The following is a 22,624-nucleotide window of genomic DNA, read 5'->3' on the forward strand; positions in this document are numbered from 1 at the left end:
CCAACACCAAGGCAATCTAGGATAGTCTCTAGTCATCCCCAAGACCAGATTGTGGGAGACATTCAACAAGGGGTTAGGACTAGATCATTCTTTAGAAATGAGTCTAATGAGGTCGCCTTGATCTCAGAAATCGAACCAAAATTAGTTGATGAGGCATTGCACGATCCTGATTGGATCATAGCTATGCAAGATGAGTTAGGTCAATTTGAAAGGAGCCAAGTGTGGGACTTTGTTCTTAGACCTAAGAAGACCACCATTATTGGAACCAAATGGGTCTTCAAAAATAAGTTAAACCAAAAGGGAGAAGTCGTAAGAAACAAGGCAAGACTTGTAGCCAAGGGCTATAGTCAAGTCGAAGGCCTCGATTATGATGAGACTTATGCTCCCGTGGCCCGATTAGAGTCCATTCGTTTGATGCTAGCTTTTGCTGCACATAGAGGCTTCAAGCTCTATCAAATGGACGTTAAATCGGCCTTCTTAAACGGTTTCATTAAAGAAGAGGTCTATGTTGAACAACCACCGGGGTTTGTGAATACCGAAGTTCCAAACCACGTGTACAAGCTCAAGAAAGCTTTTTATGGGCTTAAACAAGCACCTCGAGCTTGGTACGAAAGGTTGTCAACTTACTTACTAGAAAAGGACTTTGTAAGAGGTCAAATAGATCCAACACTATTTCTGCGTAGAGATGGTGAAAACATATTTGTAGCTCAGGTGTATGTCGATGACATAATTTGTGGCTCAAATAACAAGGGCTACTTGAATGAATTTATCACTCACATGGAAAGTGAGTTTGAGATAAGTCTGGTCGGAGATTTGACATTCTTCCTTGGACTTGAAATTAAACAAACTCGAGATGGCATTTATGTCCATCAAACGAAGTACACTCAAGAGATGCTCAAGAAATTCAAAATGAGTGACTCTAAGGAAGTATCCACTCCAATGGCGACGAACACTCGCCTTGACAATGATGAGAATGGAAAACCAGTTGATCTAACGCAATATAGAAGCATGATTGGTAGTCTTCTATATCTCACAGCTAGTCGACCGGACATACTTTTTACTGTGGGCATGTGCGCTAGATATCAAGTATGTGCCAAGGAATCTCATTTAATTGCAGTTAAGAGGATTCTGAGATATCTTAAGGGCACAATTAGTGTAGGTCTCTGGTACCCTCGTACTGAGTCTTTTGATTTGATAGGTTATACCGACTCCGATTATGCTGGGTGCAAATTAGATCAGAAAAGCACTAGTGGGGGTTGCCAATTTTTAGGTTCATCATTAGTTAGTTGGTCAAGTCGGAAGCAACATTGCGTTGCTCTCTCCACGACCGAGGCTGAATATATTGCCATGGGAGAGAGTGTATCACAATTGTTGTGGATGATCCACACTCTAGAAGATTATGGACTTTCGTATAAGGGAGTGCAAGTGTTGTGTGACAACATCAGCACAATAAACCTAACGAAAAATCTAGTTCATCATTCAAGGACCAAACATATTGAAGTGCGTCATCACTTCATTAGAGATCACGTAGCTAGGGGAGACATTGCACTCACATATGTTGAGTCAAAGTCAAACCTAGCCCATATTTTCACCAAACCTCTTCCGGAAAATGAATTTAGTCATTTGAGGAGAGAATTGGGAATGTGTTTGGCTCAATAGGCCATTAGGACCCCATTATGATCAATTAGGACAATTAAAACAACAAGAGAAATTGGGAAATTAATTTGGGCAACTTGGGAACATCTCACACAAACTATAAGGTTTAACAAATGATTTTTGTTTGCTAGAAATGGGGTGAGATGCTAGGATCAGCTGAATTATTCAAAATGTATTATGCATCCCTTGAATGATTAGGTTGAAGAGACATAAATTGAGTATGGGGAAGACCATTACATAATTCATGTGTATTTGATTCCCAGATCTTACTCATATATTCCAACCAAGGAAACTTGGTTGGGCCTTACCTAGATCTTATCTAACTTTGGTTAATGTGTTGATTGATATTTTTGATCGATACCTTTCATGATTTTGATTGAAAATAAGACCAGCTATTGAGGTACTGATAGCAATTTAGTTGTATTTTGACAAACTTGAAACTGAACATAACAAGGTCGAAAATTTCAATTCTCAAGCTTTGAGTTGTCTGTGTTTCGAAATGTCTGGAACTTTCGGGCTATAAACAATCTCAGACCATAATCTTTAAGAAATAGTTATGCATGTAGATTCTTCAGGGACTAGGTACTAAATTTGGAAGTTTTACTGGAGAAACTTCTACGAATTATTGAACACCTCTATGAATTTCAGTTACTGAAATTACTGGAGAAATTTCAGTATCAGACACTGATCGGTCTACAGACCGATCAGGAGAAGGTGGATCAGTCTGTCGACCGATCCAAAAATTAATCTGGTACGCAGAAAATGCTACTGATCACCTTCTGATCGGTCTACAGACCGATCAGAAGGTTCCCTGATCGGTCCAGGGATCGATCAGCGACTACTGATCGTCTCCTGATCGGTCTACAAACCGATCAGGAGGTTCCCGGATTGGTCTAGGGATCGATCAAGAGGCTCCTGATGTCTCCTGATCGGACAGCCGCCCGATCATTTCGACACTTGGACACCCATTTCCCTTAAAGCTTCCCGTTCCTTTCTTTTCTCCCTTCACGCTGAAGCCCTAGCCGACACTTTCCTACACCTCACCTCTTCTCTTCTCTTTGCACGCCGGAACCCTAGCCAACGATACTTCAATGGCACCAAGGTAACTCCATACTTCTCTAGAACTTGGCATTTCGGTTTCATTTCTCACTATATCTGTGCTTTTTGTTTCGGGTGTTGGTGGCTCCGGTGCTCACTTACTTGCCCCATTGTATCACATTGTTAACCCTTAGGAAAAAACTAGTGGGTGAAGGAACCTCTAAGTCTAAGTCACCTGAGAAGTCGAAGTCTAAGGCTCCTTCCCGACCTCAACCATCTGTCTCTGGGAGATTTCCAAACCACCATTTTGAGGAAGCCTTTAAACAAAGAACCATTAAATTACTCCCTTGTAGGTCTGTGGATCGAAAATTCATGGACAAATTTTGTCCAACTGTGTCAGAAATCATTGTCTACTACAAACTTGATACACTTGTCTATTTAGAACGAGATATCAATTATGACTTAGTATCTGAGTTTTATAACAATCTTCATCAAACTAGTGATGTAAGTTATAAAACAAAAGTTGCTAAGCAGACTCTTGATTTCAGTTTCTCAGCCTTCTTTGACTATCTAGGTTGCCGGATATGTTCCGGAAATGTCTTTTCGATATATCCTGACTTACCAGACCCTTTACCTTCACCTTTTGATGTCACATCTGACTCTATTTATGAGTACTTCTTCAGACATCTGAGACCAGATGGGCTAGATGAATTAGATGTTGATTTTCCTACTTTTGCAGCTTTGAGATTATCTACCCAAGATTACATCCTCTTTAAGATTGTTACAAACAGCCTTCTACCTATCACATCTAAACCCTTGTCTGAAATCCGACCATATCATTGCCTGATGCTTTATGGACTGCATCGGCGTCTCGACTTTGACATCATGTCTAGCATCTATTCTTCGATCATCTCCTATAGCGAGCTAAACAACTTCACTGTTTATATGCCTTATGAGCATATAATTACAGATTGGCTCGAGACCCTTCAGATTGATATCTCCAAGGGTAGAATAGTCAAGATGGTAAGCCAGGACTGCAGACTTGGGAAATGGGCATTTTCCAAGTCTGGCATCATAGGACAGAATGGGGGCGTTCGGTGGAAGGATGGGAGAGCTCTAGGTGAGTTACCACGGGGACCTCCACGACAGGTTGCGGCTGCGCCAGTTGCTGCTCCTCCTGCTGCTGCTGACGATGGAGAGGCAGATCGCCGAGCTGGAGAGTCGCATTGATCGGCACGATGAGCTGCTGGTTGCTGAGCTCCACGGGTTGCGCGTCCGGATTGACCAGCGCTACGATGATTTACGCAGTCAGCAGCTAGCGACACATCAGGCGATTATGGGATGGATGGCCAGATACCTACCTCCGCAGGATTTTCCAGGCTATCCATCCTCGAGTAGCGGCATGCCACCTCAGGGACCCACTCCTTTCGTTGATGATGTTGATGCTCCTCATGATGAGGAGGCTGATTGATACACATTGTTCTATGATGTCATTTTGATTATCTGTGTTTCGGATGTTGTTTGTTGGATACTTTTGTCTGACCTGGATACTTGCTGATTTCATATATATATGCTGCTTTTTCTTTACGTTTCACTTCTTATTTGCTATTAATTTGTTGTTCATATGTCATGTCTTGTATGTTTCCTATTTCTTTATTACTGTCTTATAATACACTTAGAGGACAATATAGGAGATTAAGAAAAAGACAGTATGGGTTAAGGGGGAGTCATCTAACGTTTTCTTACCTAATTCGTACCTTTTCGGTGTTTGACAAAGGGAGAGAAGATAACTAAGTTTAGAGATAAATGAAAGTTTGGTTTTAGGGGGAGGATCATGATTCCCCTATTCGGCTTTAGGGGGAGGATCATGATTCCCCTATCCTTACATGGTGTTGTATCTGTCTTAGGGGGAGGATCTTGATTCCCCTAAAATTACAGAAATATGAACATTTCTGATCTAAACTTAAATCGTGTTGTCAAACAACAAAAAGGGGGAGATTGTTAATATAGTCTGACCTGACTGTTGTTTTGATGTTGACACTGATTTAAATTTGTATCAGATATTAATTAGACTCATACTGATTAATGATCAAGGTTGATCATGTGGAGAGGAAAAGTCCAAGTACAGATACTTGGCACGCAAAGTCGGAGAGGGCTCGGTAGCTCGTTCTCTGGACCGGACTAGGTCAGAGAAGGCTTGGTAGCTCGTTCTCTGGACCGGACGAAGTCGGAGAGGGCTTGGTAGCTCGTTCTCCGGACTAGGTCAGAGAGGGCTCGGTAGCTCGTTCTCTGGACCGGACTAGGTCAAAGAGGGCTTGGTAGCTCGTTCTCTGGACCGGACGAAGTCAGAGAGGGCTCGGTAGCTCGTTCTCTGGACCGGACGAAGTCAGAGAGGGCTCGGTAGCTCGTTCTCCGGACTAGGTCAGAGAGAGGGCTTGGTAGCTCGTTCTCTGGACCGGATGTGGAAGTCAGAGAGGGCTCGGTAGCTCATTCTCTGGACCAGGAAGAAGTTAGGGTTTAGGGCTGGGAAGCTCTAAAACAAACAGAAGCATTGGATCAGTCTATTGACCGATCCAGTGATACTTTTGTTGTCTGGATCGGTCGACAGACCGATCCAGTGATACATTAGTCATCTGATCGGTCTCGTGATCGATCAGTAACCACACAGAAGCTTTCTGTGGGTTATCTGATCGGCCTACAGACCGATCAGAAGGAAGCGATGGATTCTGGAAAACTATAGGGGATCGGTCTGTGGACCGATCCACCTATAGGCTGATCGGTCCACAGACCGATCAGAATCATCCCGGACCGATCAGGATGTGTCTTGATCGGTCCAGAGGGCTATGGATCGGTCTGATGACCGATCCACAACGATGTCGTTTGTTTCTCTGCGATATCTGATTCACCTGATCAAATCATCTGCTGTGAGATTTTTAAATTGCAGGTTGCAGGTGTCGTGCCAATGGTTAATTTCAAATTAAGCTCCATCAGAAGAAAAAGACCAAATGCTCTTTCTACTGTATTTCGCTGCAAATGGTGGAAATGGAGCGTCAACGTTCACTGGCTGCGATCAGTTGGCAACAGCTTGACCCTTGCTTATTGGTTCGAGCTCAGAGACACCAGTAAAGACCATGGATGGTATTGGTGTGAGTTCAGAGAACCAGATGAGGAGGAAGAGTGATTGGCGACGCCTGAGTTGGTCGCAGTGATTCGATACAGGTGACAGTGATTCGACTCTGGCTGAAGACAGTGAGAAAGAAGCAGAATAAGAAGAAGGCAGAAGAGAGGTTTGGTAAGATTTTTTTTGAAACTCTCTGTCGACCGAAGCAAGGGTGCTGTGTTGTTGAGCTCTTGGCTGAGGAATCCCTTCTGTCTTTGCGTTCTGCTTCGTGGCTGTAAGTTTCATTGTTCATTTCTTTTGGCCACTGAATTCTGTAAGTCCTGTGCTTCATTTCAAATCTTTTCTGTGACTTTGTGGAGAGGTTACTCCACCGAGAAGGAGAAACACTTAGCCGGAATTTGTCCGGGGTGTGATCTACCAAAAGATCAAGGGATCGTCCACCTTACGGACACGCCGAGGAGTAGGGGCAAGTTATCCCCGAACCTCGTACATACTTGTGTAAGCTGTGGGTTGTGTTTCTTTCCTTGCATCAGTTTTCTTTTTGTTTATTTCTGCTGTGCTAACAAGCTTTTGTGAGGAATTGATTGAGTTTTAGTGGAGGTTATTCACACCCCCCCTCTCTAGCCATCCGAAGGTCCTAACACATAGAAGCTCGAGCTCTGGAGCAACGGGTGAAGGAATTGGCCGACCTGCTGGACGCTAAGATAAAAGGCCACTCGGCGGAGGTGATAGCTCTCAAGGATGAAATGAAGGCCCTTCAGGAGGCTCTCGAGGCCTCTCGTGCTGCTTTCAAAGAGTACTAAGAGGCCGAGCTGAGCCGCTTCGCTATAATGAGGCAGAACTACATTCATTCGGACGAATTCGTTCAGAAGGTTTGCGATCGACTCGTCCTCGCCACAACGGATCATCTGAAGGTCAAGGTCATCTCCCAGAGTCATTTACTATCCCTGCCCGGGAACACGCTGCGCTTGTCACCACCATACCAAAACATGTTTTTAACTAACTTGAGTGAAGTGTCTTTGTAATTCTGTCGCTCGGTCGGAAAACCCTATTTTGAATGGAACTTTGCTTTTTGCTCTATTAGCTCGTTTTCCCTGGTCGGCGCAAAAAACCGTGTGGCCCGAGCGGGTGTCATGCTAGAGGGTCATTGTTTCCTCCCTTTGGGATTTATGGTCGCGCTTGACGGTCTTCAGGTCAGGGAGTTTATAGTCGCTGGTTCGACTCTAGAGTTTAACGTCGCCGCTCGATGGTCTTCAGGCTGGGGGGTTTATAGCCGCCGGTTCGACTCTAGAGTATAACATCGCCGCTCGATGGTCTTTAGGCCGGGGGGTTTAACGTCGCCGGTTCAATTCTAGAGTTTAACGTCGCCGCTCGACGGTTTGATGAAGCGTAGCCGTTCAGCGTAAATTTGTTATACTTTTATGTTTCATGGTTTCATTTCTACAGTTAAAGGGTACCGAAGAATGAAAATACACATAATGAATTATATTAGCGCACCGTTCACCCAGCTCGGTATGGCTGAAAATGGTTGGCGCTCCATGGTCGTTTTAGCTATCGCCCATCTTCATCTTCAAGGTAATAGGCGCTCGATCGGAGCTTCTTGATGATCTTGAAGGGCTCAGCCCAGGGAGCCTTCAACTTGCTTACGTCGCCGATCGGCGTCACCTTCTTCCATACTAGGTCGTCGACCTGGAACGCTCTGGGAATTACTCACCTGTTGTAATTCTGCTTCATTCTTTGCTGGTACACCAATAACCGGACGGATGCTTTGGCTTGCGCCTCATCTATCAAGTCCAGCTCCAGTTGCCTCCGCTCGGCGTTATCCGCGTCGTACTGTTACACCCGATCGGATCCTATTCCGACCTCCACGGGAACGACAACCTCCCCTCCGTACACCAAGTGGAAAAGAGTGACCCTGTTCCCTCCTTAGGGGTCGTGCGGATCACCCATAATATGCCTGGGAGCTCGTCCACACAGCTGCCTCCGACATGGTCGAGCCGAACTCGAAGAATCCGAAGGATCTCCCGATTAGCGACTTCGACTTGTCTGTTGCTTTGCGGGTAGGCCACGGAGGTGAAGTGCTGCTGAATGCCGTACCCCTCGCACCATTCTCGGAGATGCTGGCCGACAAACTGCCGCCCATTGTCGGACACGAGCCGACGTGGAATGCCGAACTGACATATTATGTGTTGCCAGATGAACTTCTTGACCATCTGCTCAGTTATTTTTGCCAGTGGCTCGGCCTCGACCCATTTGGAGAACTATTCCACTGCCACGAGTAAAAACTTTCGCTGCCTGGTCGCCATAGGGAACAGTCCCACAATGTCCATGCCCTACTGGTCGAACGGGCAGGATACTGTAGACGCCTTCATTTCCTCCGTTGACCGATGGGAGAAATTATGATATTTTTGACATGACAAGCAGGTAGTGACGGTCCAAGCAGCATCTTCCTGGAGAGTCGGCCAAAAGTTCTCGGCCAACAGAATCTTCTTTGTCAGCGAGTGACCGCCCGGATGCCCTCCGCAGGATCCTCGATGCACTTCCTGTAAAATGTACTCCGCATCTTCCGAGCTGACACATTTTAGCAGCGGTCTGGAAAAAAACTTTTTGTAAAGCTGATCCCCGATGAGGATGAACCGACCAGCTCTCTTCCTCAGCAACTGAGCTTCTCTCTGATCGGACGACGTAGCTCCAGATCGTAAAATTTCCACTATGGTCGTCCTCCAGTCGCTCGGGAACGCGAGGCCCTACATCCTGTCAATGTGAGCCACTAAGGATACCTGCTCGATCGGTTGTTGGATGACGATCGGTGATATTGAACTCACGAGTTTAGCCAATTCATCCGTCGCTTGGTTATCCGCTTGGGGAAGTTTCTGTAGACAGACTTCGTTGAAGTTGGCCTTGAGCTTTTCGAAGGCCTCCTCCGCGTACAGCTTCAGCCTTGCGTTGTTTATCTCGAAGGCTCCCAAGAGCCACTAAACGACCAACTGTGAGTCTGAATAAATTAGAACCATACTGGCTCCTACATGCCAAGCGGCCTGCAAACCAGCTATGAGGGCCTCATACTCCGCCTCATTGTTAGTTGCACGGTAATCCAGCCGAACGGACAGATGCATACGCCCTTCTTGTGGTGAAATTAACAGAATGCCGATGTCGCTTCCCTGCCGCGTAGATGACCCGTCCACATACACCTTCCAAGTGGCTCCGGGCTCGGGGTTTTGTACCTCAGTGACGAAGTCTACCAATGATTGGGATTTAATGGCCATCCGGGATTGGTACTGTATGTCGAACTCACTGAGCTCTGTTGTCCATTTGATCAATCGTCCGGACGCCTAGGGATTAAGAAGTACTCTTCCCAAAGGGTTGTTCGTCATGACGACATTTGTGTGTGCGAGAAAGTAGGGCCGGAGTCTCCGGGCGGTGAGGACCAACGCGAAGGCAAGCTTCTGAAGGCCAGTGTAGCGGGATTCAGCATCTTTTAAAATGTGACTCAGAAAATACATTGGCTGTTCTTCGCCGTCCGGCCGCACTAACGGCGAGCCAACAGCATGTTTGGTCGAGGATAAGTAGATGCGGAGCGGCTCACCGATAGTCGGCTTACCTAATACAGGTAAAGAGTTCAGATAAACCTTCAATTCTTCGAACGCCCGGTCACATTCTTCATCCCAATGGAACTTGGTGGCTCGACGCAGAATCTTTAAAAAGGGCAAGCCCCGATCGACCGTTTTGGATATGAACCGCGAAAGGGCCATTATCCGACCGGTAAGCTGTTGTACTTCCTTCAAATTTTTGGGAGGCGGCATGTCTTACAGTGTCTTCACTTTGCTAGGATTCGCCTCTATGCCCCGCTTGGTGACGATATAGCCCAAAAAGCGACCGCTCTTCGCTCCGAACAGACACTTCTGGGGACTTAGCTTGATTCCGTACGTCCTAAGTGTCTGGAAGGTCTCCCCTACATCTGCTGAAAGGTCGGCCGCTCGGAGTAATTTAATAAGTATGTCATCAACATATACCTCCAAGTTCCACCCGATCTGCTTTCGAAACACCTTGTTCATGAGCCGCTGATATGTAGCCCCGACGTTCTTCAGTCCGAATAACATCACATTGTAACAGTAGGTGTCGTCCGCCGCGATGAATCTTACCTTCTCCTGATCACCTCTGGCGAGCGGGACTTGGTGGTATCCTTGATAGGCATCCAACATGCATATCAGCTCGCACCCAGCGTTGGAGTCCACCATTTGGTCGATTCGGGGCAAAGGATAAAAGTCCTTTGGACACGCCTTATTTAGATCCCGGAAGTCGATGCAGACCGTACACTTGTTACCTGGCTTGGATATTAGCACCACATTTGCAAGCCAGCTCGGGAATTGCACCTCCCGAATATGGCCGGCCTCTAGAAACTTCTCGACTTCCGCTCGGATGATGACGTTCTGCTCGGCACTGAAGTCCCTCTTCCTCTACTTCACGGGTCACGCGTCCGGTCGGATGGACATGGAGCTAATGCTACACGACGCTAGGTGAGATGCCCGGTAGCTCGTGTATCGACCACGCAAAGACGTCGTGGTTGCGCCGCAAGCACTTTAACAACTCTTCCTTCCGGCCCGCTTCTAGGTCAGATGCAACGAATGTGGTGGCCTCTGGTCGGCTCGTCTGGATCTGCTCCTCTTTTTCTTCATAAACTAAAGTCAGAGGTTTTTCGTTTATGGTGTTTACCTCCAGGCACGACGCTTTCCGAGCGGACCTCGATTCTGCTTGGATCATCTCCACATAGCATCGTCAGGCGGCTAGCTGATCTCCCCGGACTTCTCCCACCTCGTCCTCCACGGAGAACTTGATCTTTTGACAAAAAGTGGAGACGACCACCCGGAACTCATTGAGAGCTGGTCGCCCTAGTATCACATTGTAGGCGGAGGGGGCATCGACCACAATGAAGTTTGTGGTCTGCGTCCTCCGCAGCGGCTCCTCTCTTAGCGTGATGGCCAATCGGGTTTGCCCGACCGGCAGAACCTCATTGCCAGTAAATCCGTACAGCGGGGTTGTCATGGGCAGCAGCTCGGCGGTCAATTTGCAGTTGATCGAACGCCTTCTTAAAATAATGTTGACCGAGCTACCTGTATCAATGAATATGCGGTGAATAGTGTAATTTTCTATTACCGCTCAGATGATGAGTGCGTCGTCATGCGGCACTTCAACTCCTTTATGGTCTCTGGGCCCGAAGCTGATCTCAGGGCCCTGTGCCTGCTCCTGACTGTAGCCTACTGCATGAATCCTCAGTTGTCGAGCGTGTGACTTTCTGGCCTGATTTGAGTCATCGCCTGTTGGTCCACCAGCAATGATGTTGATCTCGCCCCAAGCAGTGTTGCTCCTATTTTCTTCTTCCCGAGCGGACGGTCTCATTCGCTCCTGCGAGACTCGGGGATTGACCCTCGGCTGATGATGATGTTGCCGTTCGGGGGACTCTCTAGCCACCCCGTCGCCCGGTACTCTGGTGTCGATGGCGTCGATCAGGAGAAGGTGATCGGCGTCGATAGCTTCTCGGTGTCGGGTGAGCAATCGGGTCGAGACTTCGACAATCACGGGTGTTGTGGGTTGCTAACTGGTGTAGCGAATAAAACATGGGAGTCCATATCTTTCCTTTCTGCTTGGGCTGATCGGCCGCCACATGTTGGACAGCGTGCGACCTTGTTTCCTGATGAGGGCGCACTCCCTCAAAGCGTGGTCCTCTTGGTGGCTGATGGCTGGCCGGCGACCTCCGCTCGGCCGGAGCTGAAGGCTCGGACGGTGCCTCTTTCTTCCTGGCCGCCTGAGCTTAGTCTACGTTGATATATTCGCTTGCTTTCTTCAACATGTGGTCATAGTCGTTGGGCGACTTTCGGATGAGCGAGCGGAAGAAATCCCCGTCGACTAAGCCTTGAGTGAAGGCATGCATCATTGCCTCAGATGAGACCGTAGGGATATCCATGGCTGTTTAGTTGAAACGCTGGATGTAGGCTCAGAGGGTTTCTCTCGACCCTTGCTTCATAGAAAATAAGCTAACGCTGGTCTTCTGATAGCGTCGGCTGTTGGCGAAGTGGTGGAGGAATGTCGTTCGGAAGTCTTTGAAACTCCGAATTGACACGTCCGGCAGTCTTCGGAACCAACGTTGGGTCAAGCCGGACAGCGTGGTAAAGAAGACTTGGCACTTAACCTCGTCAGTATATTGGTGGAGAGTAGCGGCATTGTCAAACTTACCGAGATGGTCGTCCGGGTCGGTTATGCCGCTGTACTCCCCAATCGCCAGTGGGGCGTAGTGCCTCGGGAGCAGGTCCTGCAAGATTGCTTCGGAAAATTGGCGATTAATCCACTCGGGAGATGAGTCGGTATGAGGTGTCTTGCCCTTTTTAACATCCCGGACGGGGGCTTCATCAGATGACCCTTGGCTAGCTTGAGCTAGCTCGGACGGAGTCTGGAGCAGGGCCCGATGGAACGAAATAGAGGCGGGCGGCACGTCTCCTGGTGTGCTGGTCTGACCATTATTCTGTACCCACGTGGAGTATTGCTCTGGCCGATCTTCTTGAGCCGCTCGGCCGCCCGATGCCGAGGTCGCCTGCTGCACCATCCGCTCGGCTAACGCTTTTTGCTGTTGTTGCTCCACTATTTTTGCTGCTCTCACCTCGATACGAGCGTCGAGCTCCTCTTGAGAGAGCGTCACGGCGTGCGTTCATCCAGCTCTTTCCATCATCTCCGCTCGGATTCAAGTGTGTTTCCACAGACGGTGCCAATTTGATCCTGTCCGAGAGTCGAGTCGACGGATGTTGGGGACGTGGCGCTTGCTGCTATCTTCGGGTGAGCTCCGAGGTGATGTGGACCTCCGGTGAACCTGCAACAAAGCCGAGCCGGGAAGGGATTCCCGGCGACGACCCTCCGACCCTCAAGTCAGGCAACGACGAAATGAAACAGAAGCAAAGTAGCGAGACTGTAGCTACAGTGATGAATAGCCAGTACCTCCGTCGAAGTCTGAGGGCCTTATATAGGGTCCCAGGGAGGCGCGTGCACGCTTCTTGAGATGTACACGCTTCTCAAAGCGTACCTCAGAATGATCATGTCAGAAAAGTGTGCCTGCCGCCATACCGCAACTGTCGGAGCATATCTTTGACATGACAGTGGAATCTTCCACCGTACGATTCTCTGTCCGGTCCAGCCGCCGACCATACTGTCCGTCGGCGACACCTGGCTCGAGAAGGATATCACCAGCTGTCCACCTCCTTTGTCCTCTTTTGCGCCTTTTGTCTATTTCTGGGCCGAGCGGGAGGGCCGCTCGGCCACCCCGGCGGTCAGGCGTAAAGGCGTGTCAGACCGAGCGGGAAGACCCCTCGGGCACATACTCAGATGGGAATGCGTCCTTAGTTGATCTACAGCTCAGCCGAGCAGACGGGCCATTCGGCGCAGCAACTCCTCTATACGGGCAAATCATGAGCATCGGAAGCCCGACCCATAGTCGAGCTATCTTCGCGCCGGCCCTGGCGCTATCCTAGTCAAGCGGCCATGGGACGCCTCCGATCAGCAAGATCCTTAGGTTGACCCTCTTGACTTTGACTCCCACGTGTTGTTGACCATTGCCAATATGGGTCCCCCTATGCTTATCACCGGATCAATTACTATTGGTTAATTCTTACTATGCATGTCAGCTTGGTATCCGCTGAGTATTGGACTCACCCCATTGATTATTACCATTTCAGGTTGAAGCTGTTAGGAGGTTTCAGTCGCAAGTCCCCACCCCGAGTCGCGACGATTTTCTACATTTGGACTTGTAGTTTCCTTGTTATATTTTTTATATATTTGTGATGTATAACTGTACTCGTGGATTTTTATCGAGTTTTGGTCTACTGCCTTTGTTTTTCGCTGCGTTGGATTTTTTTTGTAGGTTTAAGTTTTCCGTCATATTAGTGGAGTAGGTTTTATTTAAATAAACTGCGTGATTGTGTCAGCCAGAGACTGAGTTAATATAAACTGCATGGATTGTTAGTTATTTTTATTGTTATTGTTCCGGCTGTGTTAGCGGAGGTTTGTGTGGCCCTGAGGGCTTTGTAGATGAGTTCTATATTGTCACCCATACAGGGGAAATGCAGTCGAAATTTTCTCGGTAGGGACTCCCCCGGGGCGTGACATACTGCATCGTTATAGCAGCTAGTGCACCGTTGTAGAAGTTACTATACTGTTATAACAGCTACTGCACAGTTGTAGTAGCTACTACACCGTTGTAGCAGTTACTACACTGTTGAAGTAGCTATTGCATAATTGTAGTAGTTTCTGCTACAACTGTATAGTTGAAACAATTACTACTACAACTGTATAGTTGTAGCAGTTATTGTACAGTTGTTGATATGTTACCTGACGCTTCCTGCACGACCATAAGCAAAATCTGACATAGGCTATCTAACACAGTCCAAAGCCAATTTTTTTAATCTCTTTTTCATCTGCATTCAATAACTTTTCTCTCTTTTCTCTTAAATTAAAATAAACAACTCATTTCTCTTTGCTATGATTACATGCAACAATCATTGTGGTGCTAGTTTTTAAAGGTGATGTAACTACTACAACATTGTGTAACAGCTACTACACTATTACACAATAAGTGTTGTACATTTTAACAACTACTACATAGTAGTAGTAGTTATTATGTAGCTACTGCGTTGTACTAGTTATTGCATTGTTGTAGCAGTTACTATAAAATTGTAGCAACTATAGTTGTTGTAATGTTATAGCAACTATAGCATCATTGTAGTATCTACTGCACTGTTATAGTAACTACTACACACTTGTAGTAGGTACTGTACAGTTTTAACAGCCACTTTTCAATTGTAGTAGTTACTTCACAGTTATATCAGCTATTTCACTATTGTAGCGGCTACTTCACAGTTGTAGCAGCTATTTCACAATTGTAGTAACTACTACATAATAGCTGTTATAATATTGTAGCAGCTACTACATAGTTGTAGCAGCTATTGCACAGTTGTAGCAGTCACTGCACAGTTGTAGCAGCTTCCACACATATAACAGCTACTGTATAGTTGTAGCAGTTACTGCACAATTGTAGCAATTATTTTACAATTATAGAGTTACTGGACTGTTGTAGCAGCTACTTTACAGTTGTCGCAACTATTGCACACTTATAGTAGCTACTTTATTGCTGTAGCAGCTCTTGCACAGTTGTAGCAACTATTTCACAGTTAACTGCTACTTTATGGTTATCTACTTCACTGTTGTAGCAACTACTTCACAGTTGTAGCAGTTACTTCATAGTTTAGCAACTACTTCACAGTTGTAGCAGTTAATACATATTAGTTGTTAAAATGTTGTACCAACTACTGCACAGTTGTAGCAGTTAATACATATTAGTTGTTAAAATGTTGTACCAACTACTGCACAGTTGTAGCAGCTACTGCATTGTTGTAGCAGCAACTGTACAGTTGTAACAACTACTAAACAGTTGTAGTGATTACTTTACAGTTGTAGAGCTACTGCACTGTTGTGTCAACTACTGTACAGTTGTAACAGCTATTGCACAGTTGTAGTAGCTACTTTACTGTTATAGCAGCTTCTACACAATTGTAGCAGTTACTTCATAGTTGTAGCAGCTATTTCACAGTTATCATGATCCCTAATTAGCTAGAAAATCATAGTTAATTTTAGAACTAATTTTAAATCATTCAACAGCTACAGTGAATCGTGCCTTGTTCCTTTTATTTGTCTTATACCCACTTGGTTTAGGATGTGGTCTATGTGTTTGTCTCAACTAGACTGACTATGTTACAGCTAGCCCAAATAATACCAACTCGTTCTATGGATTCAAATTACTCGTACATGTGTACAAGAGTCTCGTACATGTGATGCTTTGGCCAAAGACTTTAAGTAATAACCTTAACGAGTGGTCATAGGGTATACGTCTCCTCGCAAGAAATGATAAATCCTTTATGGGCTGATCCTGTTCGAACCAGAAATCAACAGACGCTGGGCACGTGGCGCTCCCTGGCTCGCTGATGTAGATCTCCGACTGGTGGCGCGATGCTCCGGCTAACCTGCACAGAAGTCGGGCCGGGAAGGGGGTTCCCGGCGACGACCCTCCGACGCTCAAGTCAGGTAAATTACGATGAACAAGGTGGCTCCCAAAGTCTCAGAGTACGTACCCAGAATCCTCTGTCGGTGAAACCTGAGGTTCTTTATATAGAGCTGTGAAAGGTTTGGGCACGCGTACCAAGGTGCATAAGTGTCCTTTGTCCTATCCTAGGTATGCGGCTGTCAGAAAGCTTACCTGTCCTTTCCTAGGTACGCGGCTGTCAGAAAGTTTACCTGACCCATATCGCTACAGTCAAAGCATGCCCTCGATGGGACAGCAGAATCCCCTGTCACAAGATTTGGAGCATGGCACACACGTGAAACCTACAGGTTGTCAAAGAAAGAAATCCTCTGGCCTTTTCCTTTGCTCCAAACTTGTAGTCCGAGCGGACAGATACCTAAACATCCGACCGGACATCCGCAGTGGTTTACTTGTGCTTTGTGGAGACTAACAAACAGGGGTGCTTTATGACTGTGGTCGGTCAAAAGGTTAGCTCGGTCCATGACCTTTTTAACTGAGCGTCGGAACCCCGATTTGACAGGGTGCCTCCCAACTATAAGTGCTAGCCGGCCGGACCCCTCCGGGTACTCGATTCCATCGGCCGGCCGGCAGTCCAATCGGACCGGCCGTCTACGGCCGTCCGTCCGGTCGGACCACACTCTCCTCTGGGTGGGCGGCTGTTCCGGTGACTTCCACTTGGCGTTGACTTTGCAAGAAAAGGGGGGGGCCACTCTTACTACCGGATCATGGGCTATCCAAACATCTTCGGATATTCGACTTATACCCAATTATCCCGGGTTCACATCTCAATGAGGTGCTTGTTTAAGATGTCAAAGTATAAGTCTCCATGACCAAGATGACTTGTATAGCTCAAGTCGAAGGAAACTTACACTCGAGCTGCAGTAAGAGCTTCACAAACATATCCATATATATAGATAATCATATGAAGTCTTACAATGAGTCACTCTAATCAACTAGTTACCATAACTAGCATCCACATTTAACTCTCAACATCTTAATGTCTCCAGCCAGTGAGAAGACAGCTGCTTGGCGAACGAAGGAGTATAACCTGTGCTAGTCTTAAAGAATTGATGAAGTCCGAATGCATCAATTCGACGACTAGGGAAATTCTAATATGATCATAATTACACATGTAGAGATAATTACTAGTTGTGATCTAATCAAAATTTCTCTCATGCTATGAATTGTATTATAGACATTCAGTAAATGAGTTTAAGATAATCAAACATATAATATACACTCAAATAGTGAATCTATATTTAGTAAATATTGTAAGACTATTGCTTTAGGACATCCCTCAAAATCTAACAGAGATGTCCGCCCCTCAGGAATTTGGATCTGAAGGACGAGTCAACATCTCTTGTGCCTCCTCTTCCAAAGCACCTCGGCTCTAGAGGATGGAGAACCTTCCGAGGCTAGAAGAGGATCGGAGGGCAGCTCCTCTATTGCAATCACTGCACAGGGTTCGACCGCTCAGTTGCTGGACGCCTCAACAGTAGGGTCGACTAGCTATTGTGCTCGCTCAACCAAGAGCATTTTCTCCTATCAAGCGAACTGCTCTTCTTCTAGTTGAATGGGCTAGAAAGCCAAAGCCGCATAGAAAGCATCCACTAAATAAAACAAAAGAGATCTTAGCTAGTGCTAACATAATAGTTAATTAAGTTGTTAGAGCTTATCAAAAGAAGAAGGAAGTGACGCCAAGGCTCGGGCTAAATAAATAAAGCAGGTCTTCTCTTAGCAACTTAGGAGCCTTAAATTGTAGGTCGCACAGCTTCTTCGAGTAAGAAACGAAGGTCGAATCTTGTTTAAAATTCCCAATATCTTGAATGGATGAGAGGGCGGATTGCCATGCAGCCGACCAAGAAATGGACTCAAGAGTTTGAAGGAAAAAGTAATGGAATTTTTATCTCTTATTTGAGGAAGGCTGCTCCTTAAGGAACATTGCCTTAGGTTGAAATTGAAATAGAAAGACCCCCGACTCTGATTTTTTAGGGTATGAAAAATAACATAAGTTGTGGGGAGTCAGAGAAATGTCATGTAGGTGGAACAAAATGAACATCTCGCATATAGTGCGGAATGCATTCAAGGCAAGTTGCTGAAGGGGAAGATGGAAGTAATGACTTATCTCAAAAAGAAAAGAGGAGATAGAAAAGCATAAACCAACTAAGATTTGCTCTTTAAAGAAAGTAATATAATTGGGAGGATGCTGATGAGGATGATCTTGGGGAGTTGGAATGTGAATAGTATAGTTTTTAGGGTTTTCGTATTGAAAGCGGAGCACCTCTCAATCATAATTATAAAAATCAAATTGAGTGAAGGTATACCAGGCAGTGAATGTTTCCTGTGCCATGAGGAAGTATGAGAAAAACTGAGGAAGATTAAGGGAGAAACTTACTAACACTAGTTACAAGAAGGTCGTTGGTGGAGATCATTGAAACACAAGTGATTGATTTCCGCAACACTTGGGTTTTAAAACAGAAGCCCTGAACTACTTTCTAATCTAAACCGTCCGATCCAAACTACTTAATCGGGGGTGGTCGTTGGATTGCAATCAAAGGAGTGTCGTTGGTCCGTACAAAAAGGCATCTGTCAGTTGTCGCTTCGAAGAATGCGGTAGTGTGACACATGGCGCCTACCCATAAATAGATATTTATGATGGACAAGATAACCACATCATTGTGCTGAAAAAATACCTTCCAGTATATCATGGGCGCATTACTTGGCTTGTTAAGGCTCGTGAAAAGCCCAACATGCATTTTTTCAAGATAAGAGCTTATCATAATATTTAAAATGCAAGCAGGAACATGGTTGGATGATCATATCATAAGTGCGTTCAGTCGGTCGGACTAATAAGTTGGGTGATCAGACTAAGATAAAACTCGGGTCCAGTCAATCGACAATGAGCCTCTTTCGACTAGACTTGAAGGGGAGGCTAGTGATGCAGGATGTTACGGGTGGACCCCGATATGACATGGCAATCAAAGTCATGGTGAGGTGGCGATCAATGTCAATAGGAGGTGGCAACTAGAGGGTCACTCTCAACAAGACTTTGCTCCTCGTCTAGTGCTAATGCTGTTGGTTGCTACTCGGAAAACCTATAGGTTCCACTGTACAAAAATTTTGTACAAAGGTCTGAACCTTTTCCTAGCTACCATGTGTTCTTTTAAATTAAATTTTGGATCGCCTGCGGAACTTAACACGTTTGATCCAAAACTTAATCTATTTGTTCTTTTAGGTTTTGACTTGGATCTCCTGCGGAACTTTACACGTTCGACCCAAGTCTCCTTAAGTTATTAATTCTATTAAATATTAATTTCCATAATTGGTTCCCAGTACTGACGTGGCGAGGCACATGGCCTTCTTGGATATGGGAGCAACCACCACCGACTAGACAAAACCTTTAATAGAAAGCTAATATTTAATTTCCTAAAATAACTTTAGGTTAACCAAAGAGAACAATCAAATCACAAGGAAAAGAAAAACAAAAAACACAGCATCGAAAAAACATATTCGAAATTCTAGAACGTAAGCCTCTTGTATTTGGTATTATTTCCATAAATAACTAGCATGATGCGGAAATAAAAATTACTAGTTATACCTTGTAGAAAAACCTCTTGATCTTCTACCGTATTCCTCTTCTAACCTCGGACGTTGTGTGGGCAACGATCTACCGAGATGAGAAACCACCAACCACCTTCTTCTCCTCCAAGCAAGGTTCGGCTACAAAGGAAGAACTTCACCAAAGAAGAAAACCAAAATACTAACCAAGCTCCAAGAGATGCTAGCTTTCTCTCCTTCTTCTTCTTCTTCTAAGTAGTATCCGGCCACCACAAGAACTCCAAGAGGGATGAAGTATTCGGCCACCACAAGAGGAAGAGAGGAAGAGGATGATGGCCGGCCACAACACCAAGGAAAAGAGGGAGAGAAAACAATAGAGGTTGTATCTCATGAAGGCACCCTCACCCCTTCTTTTATATCGTTGGCCTAGGCAAATTAGGAAATTTAATTACAATAAAATTTCCTCAATTTCCTTGACATGATTTAATTTTATAAAAATAAAATAAAATTTCCCAAATAAACCAATGGCCGGCCACATCAATGAAGGAAAAAATTAGACAAGTTTTAATCAACAATTAAAACTTCCTAATTTGTTTCCGGAAATTTTAAAAAATAAAATTTCTCTTTAAAATTTCTTCATGGTTGATAAAAGGAAATTTCTATAATTTTAATTTTATCAACATGTGAATAATTTTTAAAGAGAAAATAAAACATCTCTCCAATCTACAAATAAGGAAAGAGATCTAATCTCTTTCTTTAATCTTTTGTAGATCTTTTACAAGAGAGATATTTTAATTTTAATTCTCTTTTAATTATATCTTCCACATAATAATAAAAATTAAAATTAAATTTCCTTTTTAATTTAATTTGGCCGGCCCTACTAGCTTGGGTTCAAGCTAGGGCCGGCCACCCAATTTTATACCTAGGTCGGCCCTAGCTTGTTCCCAAGCTAGCTTGGCCGGCCCCTATTGGGTGGGTATAGAAGGTGGGTATAGGTGGGTATAGAACTCTATAAATAAGAGGCTACGATAGGGACCGAGAGGAGGAATTGGTTTTGGTCTCCCGATAAAATTAAGCATCCCGTGTTCGCCTAACACACAACTTAATTTTATCAATGATAATTCATTCCACTAGAGAACTATCATTGAACTACCGCACCAATCCCAAATTACATTTTTGGGCTCCTTCTTATTATGAGTGTGTTAGTCTCCCTGTGTTTAAGATATCAAATGTCCACTAATTAAATGAGTTACTGACAACTCATTTAATTAATATCTAAGTCCAAGAGTAGTACCACTTAACCTTATTATCATGTCGGACTAAGTCCACCTGCAGGGTTTAACATGACAATCTTTATGAGCTCCTCTTGGGGACATTATCAACCTAGTATCTCTAGGACACAGTTTCCTTCTATAATCAACAACACACACTATAAGTGATACCATTTCCCAACTTATCGGGCTTATTGATTCATCGAACTAAATCTCACCCATTGATAAATTAAAGAAATAAATATCAAATATATGTGCTTGTTATTATATCAGGATTAAGAGCACACACTTCCATAATAACCGAGGTCTTTGTTTCTTTATAAAGTCAGTATAAAAGAAACGACCTCAAATGGTCCTACTCAATACACTCTAAGTATACTAGTGTAATTATACAGTCAAGATAAACTGATACCTAATTACACTACGACCTTCTAATGGTTTGTTCCTTTCCATTTTGGTCGTGAGCTACTGTTTATAATTTATAAGGTACTGATAACATTATCTTCTGTATGTGACACCACATACTATGTTATCTACAGTATAAATTAATTGAACAACTACAACTAAATGTAGACAATTTGACCAAATGTGATTTTTTATTCAAAATGAATGTTTACAAAGCTTAGGCTTTCAGTATACACTCCAACAAATGCCTTCAGTATAAGAAGGATAGATCCAAAGGTCGGTCGGACCTAGGGGGCCTAGTGCTCCATTTCTGTGCTAAGACACCTTTTATATGCTTGATTAGCCAATATCCGATCGATTTTAAGGAATGGTGAGGCTACTATGAAGCCGGTTGGAAACAAAGTCAGTCAACACTCTCGTCTCATTGTAAACTCAGTCGAACTTCTGGTTCTCAGGTTATCATCTCAGGGGCGAACCTCCCAACGTCATTCCTCAAAAAAATTATCCCAGCATATGGTCGATCGACCCTAGAATCGACCGAACCTAGAGGACTTGGCTTCATATTACTTCAATATCAAAGCTCCAGCATTACACAATATATAGTGATCCTATCCGGAATCTGAGTCAGACGGACCGACGGGTGAGGTGGCGAGAATGTTGACCGAGTCGCAACGTCCCGGAGGAGGGTATGCTGAGATGGCTTCTGTGTTGACCAAGTCTTCAAAAGTCATTTGGTCAATGCTACCTGCAGCCAGCGACCGGGTCCCCCCGGTCCCTGGTACCCTGAGGCTCGAGGCAGATCCAACGAATATATGAGTAACATGCTAATAATATAATAATGAAATAAATAAGGGTGAGTATGGAGAACATACCCTGCCCCAGGGGGGCGCCCTCAGATGGGACACTGCTCAAGTTGTCGTGATTTGGAAAGGTAGATGAATGCGCCAGACGAGGAGCTGGATCTAATGACGCGGTGGCGTGAAACTGGATGCGACCTCAGCACGTAGGCCGGGATAAGACATCGGCACGCAGGCCTGTATATAATGATGGCACGGAAGCCGGAACATGATATCGGCACACAGGCCAAGATATTGCACACAACCCAAGATTTAACACAGGTCGGACGATGCAAAGACCGAAACATAGCCACGACTCAAGGGCCGAAACACAACCATGACACAGAGCCAGAACAACGATGGCGTGAGGGTCTGATCAGCGCTGAAAACATACGTCAACATGGATCAAATATCGAATCAGCGTAGGTGATGTATGACCGCGACGATCGAAGGCGCGATGGTGGGGGGATGGTTGCGGCTTAGAGCAGATTTTGCGGGACTGCTGGATACAATGGTGGTTCGGCAGTAGACATTGTCTCCGATGTCGGGCATGCGGAGAGGAGGAACTGCACTGGTCGTCGTGTAGAGAGGAGCCTCGGCGATGACCGTGGGAGGCGGTGCT

The 22,624-nt window shown here is 45.3% G+C and overlaps 1 protein-coding gene across 1 annotated transcript; it reads right to left on the reverse strand.

Moving 5' to 3' along the window:
- Positions 1 to 7,366: 7,366 nt before the first annotated feature.
- On the reverse strand, positions 7,367 to 9,081 carry LOC122031559. The gene is made up of 4 exons (XM_042590657.1): positions 8,842 to 9,081; positions 8,596 to 8,790; positions 7,762 to 7,989; positions 7,367 to 7,504 (listed from the first exon to the last, which is right to left on the reverse strand). The coding sequence occupies exons 1-4, from the start codon at positions 9,079 to 9,081 to the stop codon at positions 7,367 to 7,369; spliced, it is 801 nt and encodes a 266-aa protein (XP_042446591.1).
- Between the last annotated feature and the right edge of the window lie 13,543 nt (positions 9,082 to 22,624).

This window comes from Zingiber officinale, chromosome 11A (genome assembly GCF_018446385.1).
Source record: "Zingiber officinale cultivar Zhangliang chromosome 11A, Zo_v1.1, whole genome shotgun sequence".
Taxonomy (NCBI): Eukaryota; Viridiplantae; Streptophyta; class Magnoliopsida; order Zingiberales; family Zingiberaceae; genus Zingiber; species Zingiber officinale.

Bases quoted from the DNA above. Each gene is read 5' to 3' on its own strand.
- LOC122031559 (XM_042590657.1), bottom strand. From the start codon at position 9,081: ATGGCCATTAAATCCCAATCATTGGTAGACTTCGTCACTGAGGTACAA. The intron at 7,990-8,595 runs GTATCCTTAGTG...ATAATATGTCAG, and splicing joins TCCAACAACCGATCGAGCAG to TTCGGCATTCCACGTCGGCT. The intron at 7,505-7,761 runs GTGATCCGCACG...AGAGCGTTCCAG, and splicing joins AGCTCCCAGGCATATTATGG to GTCGACGACCTAGTATGGAA.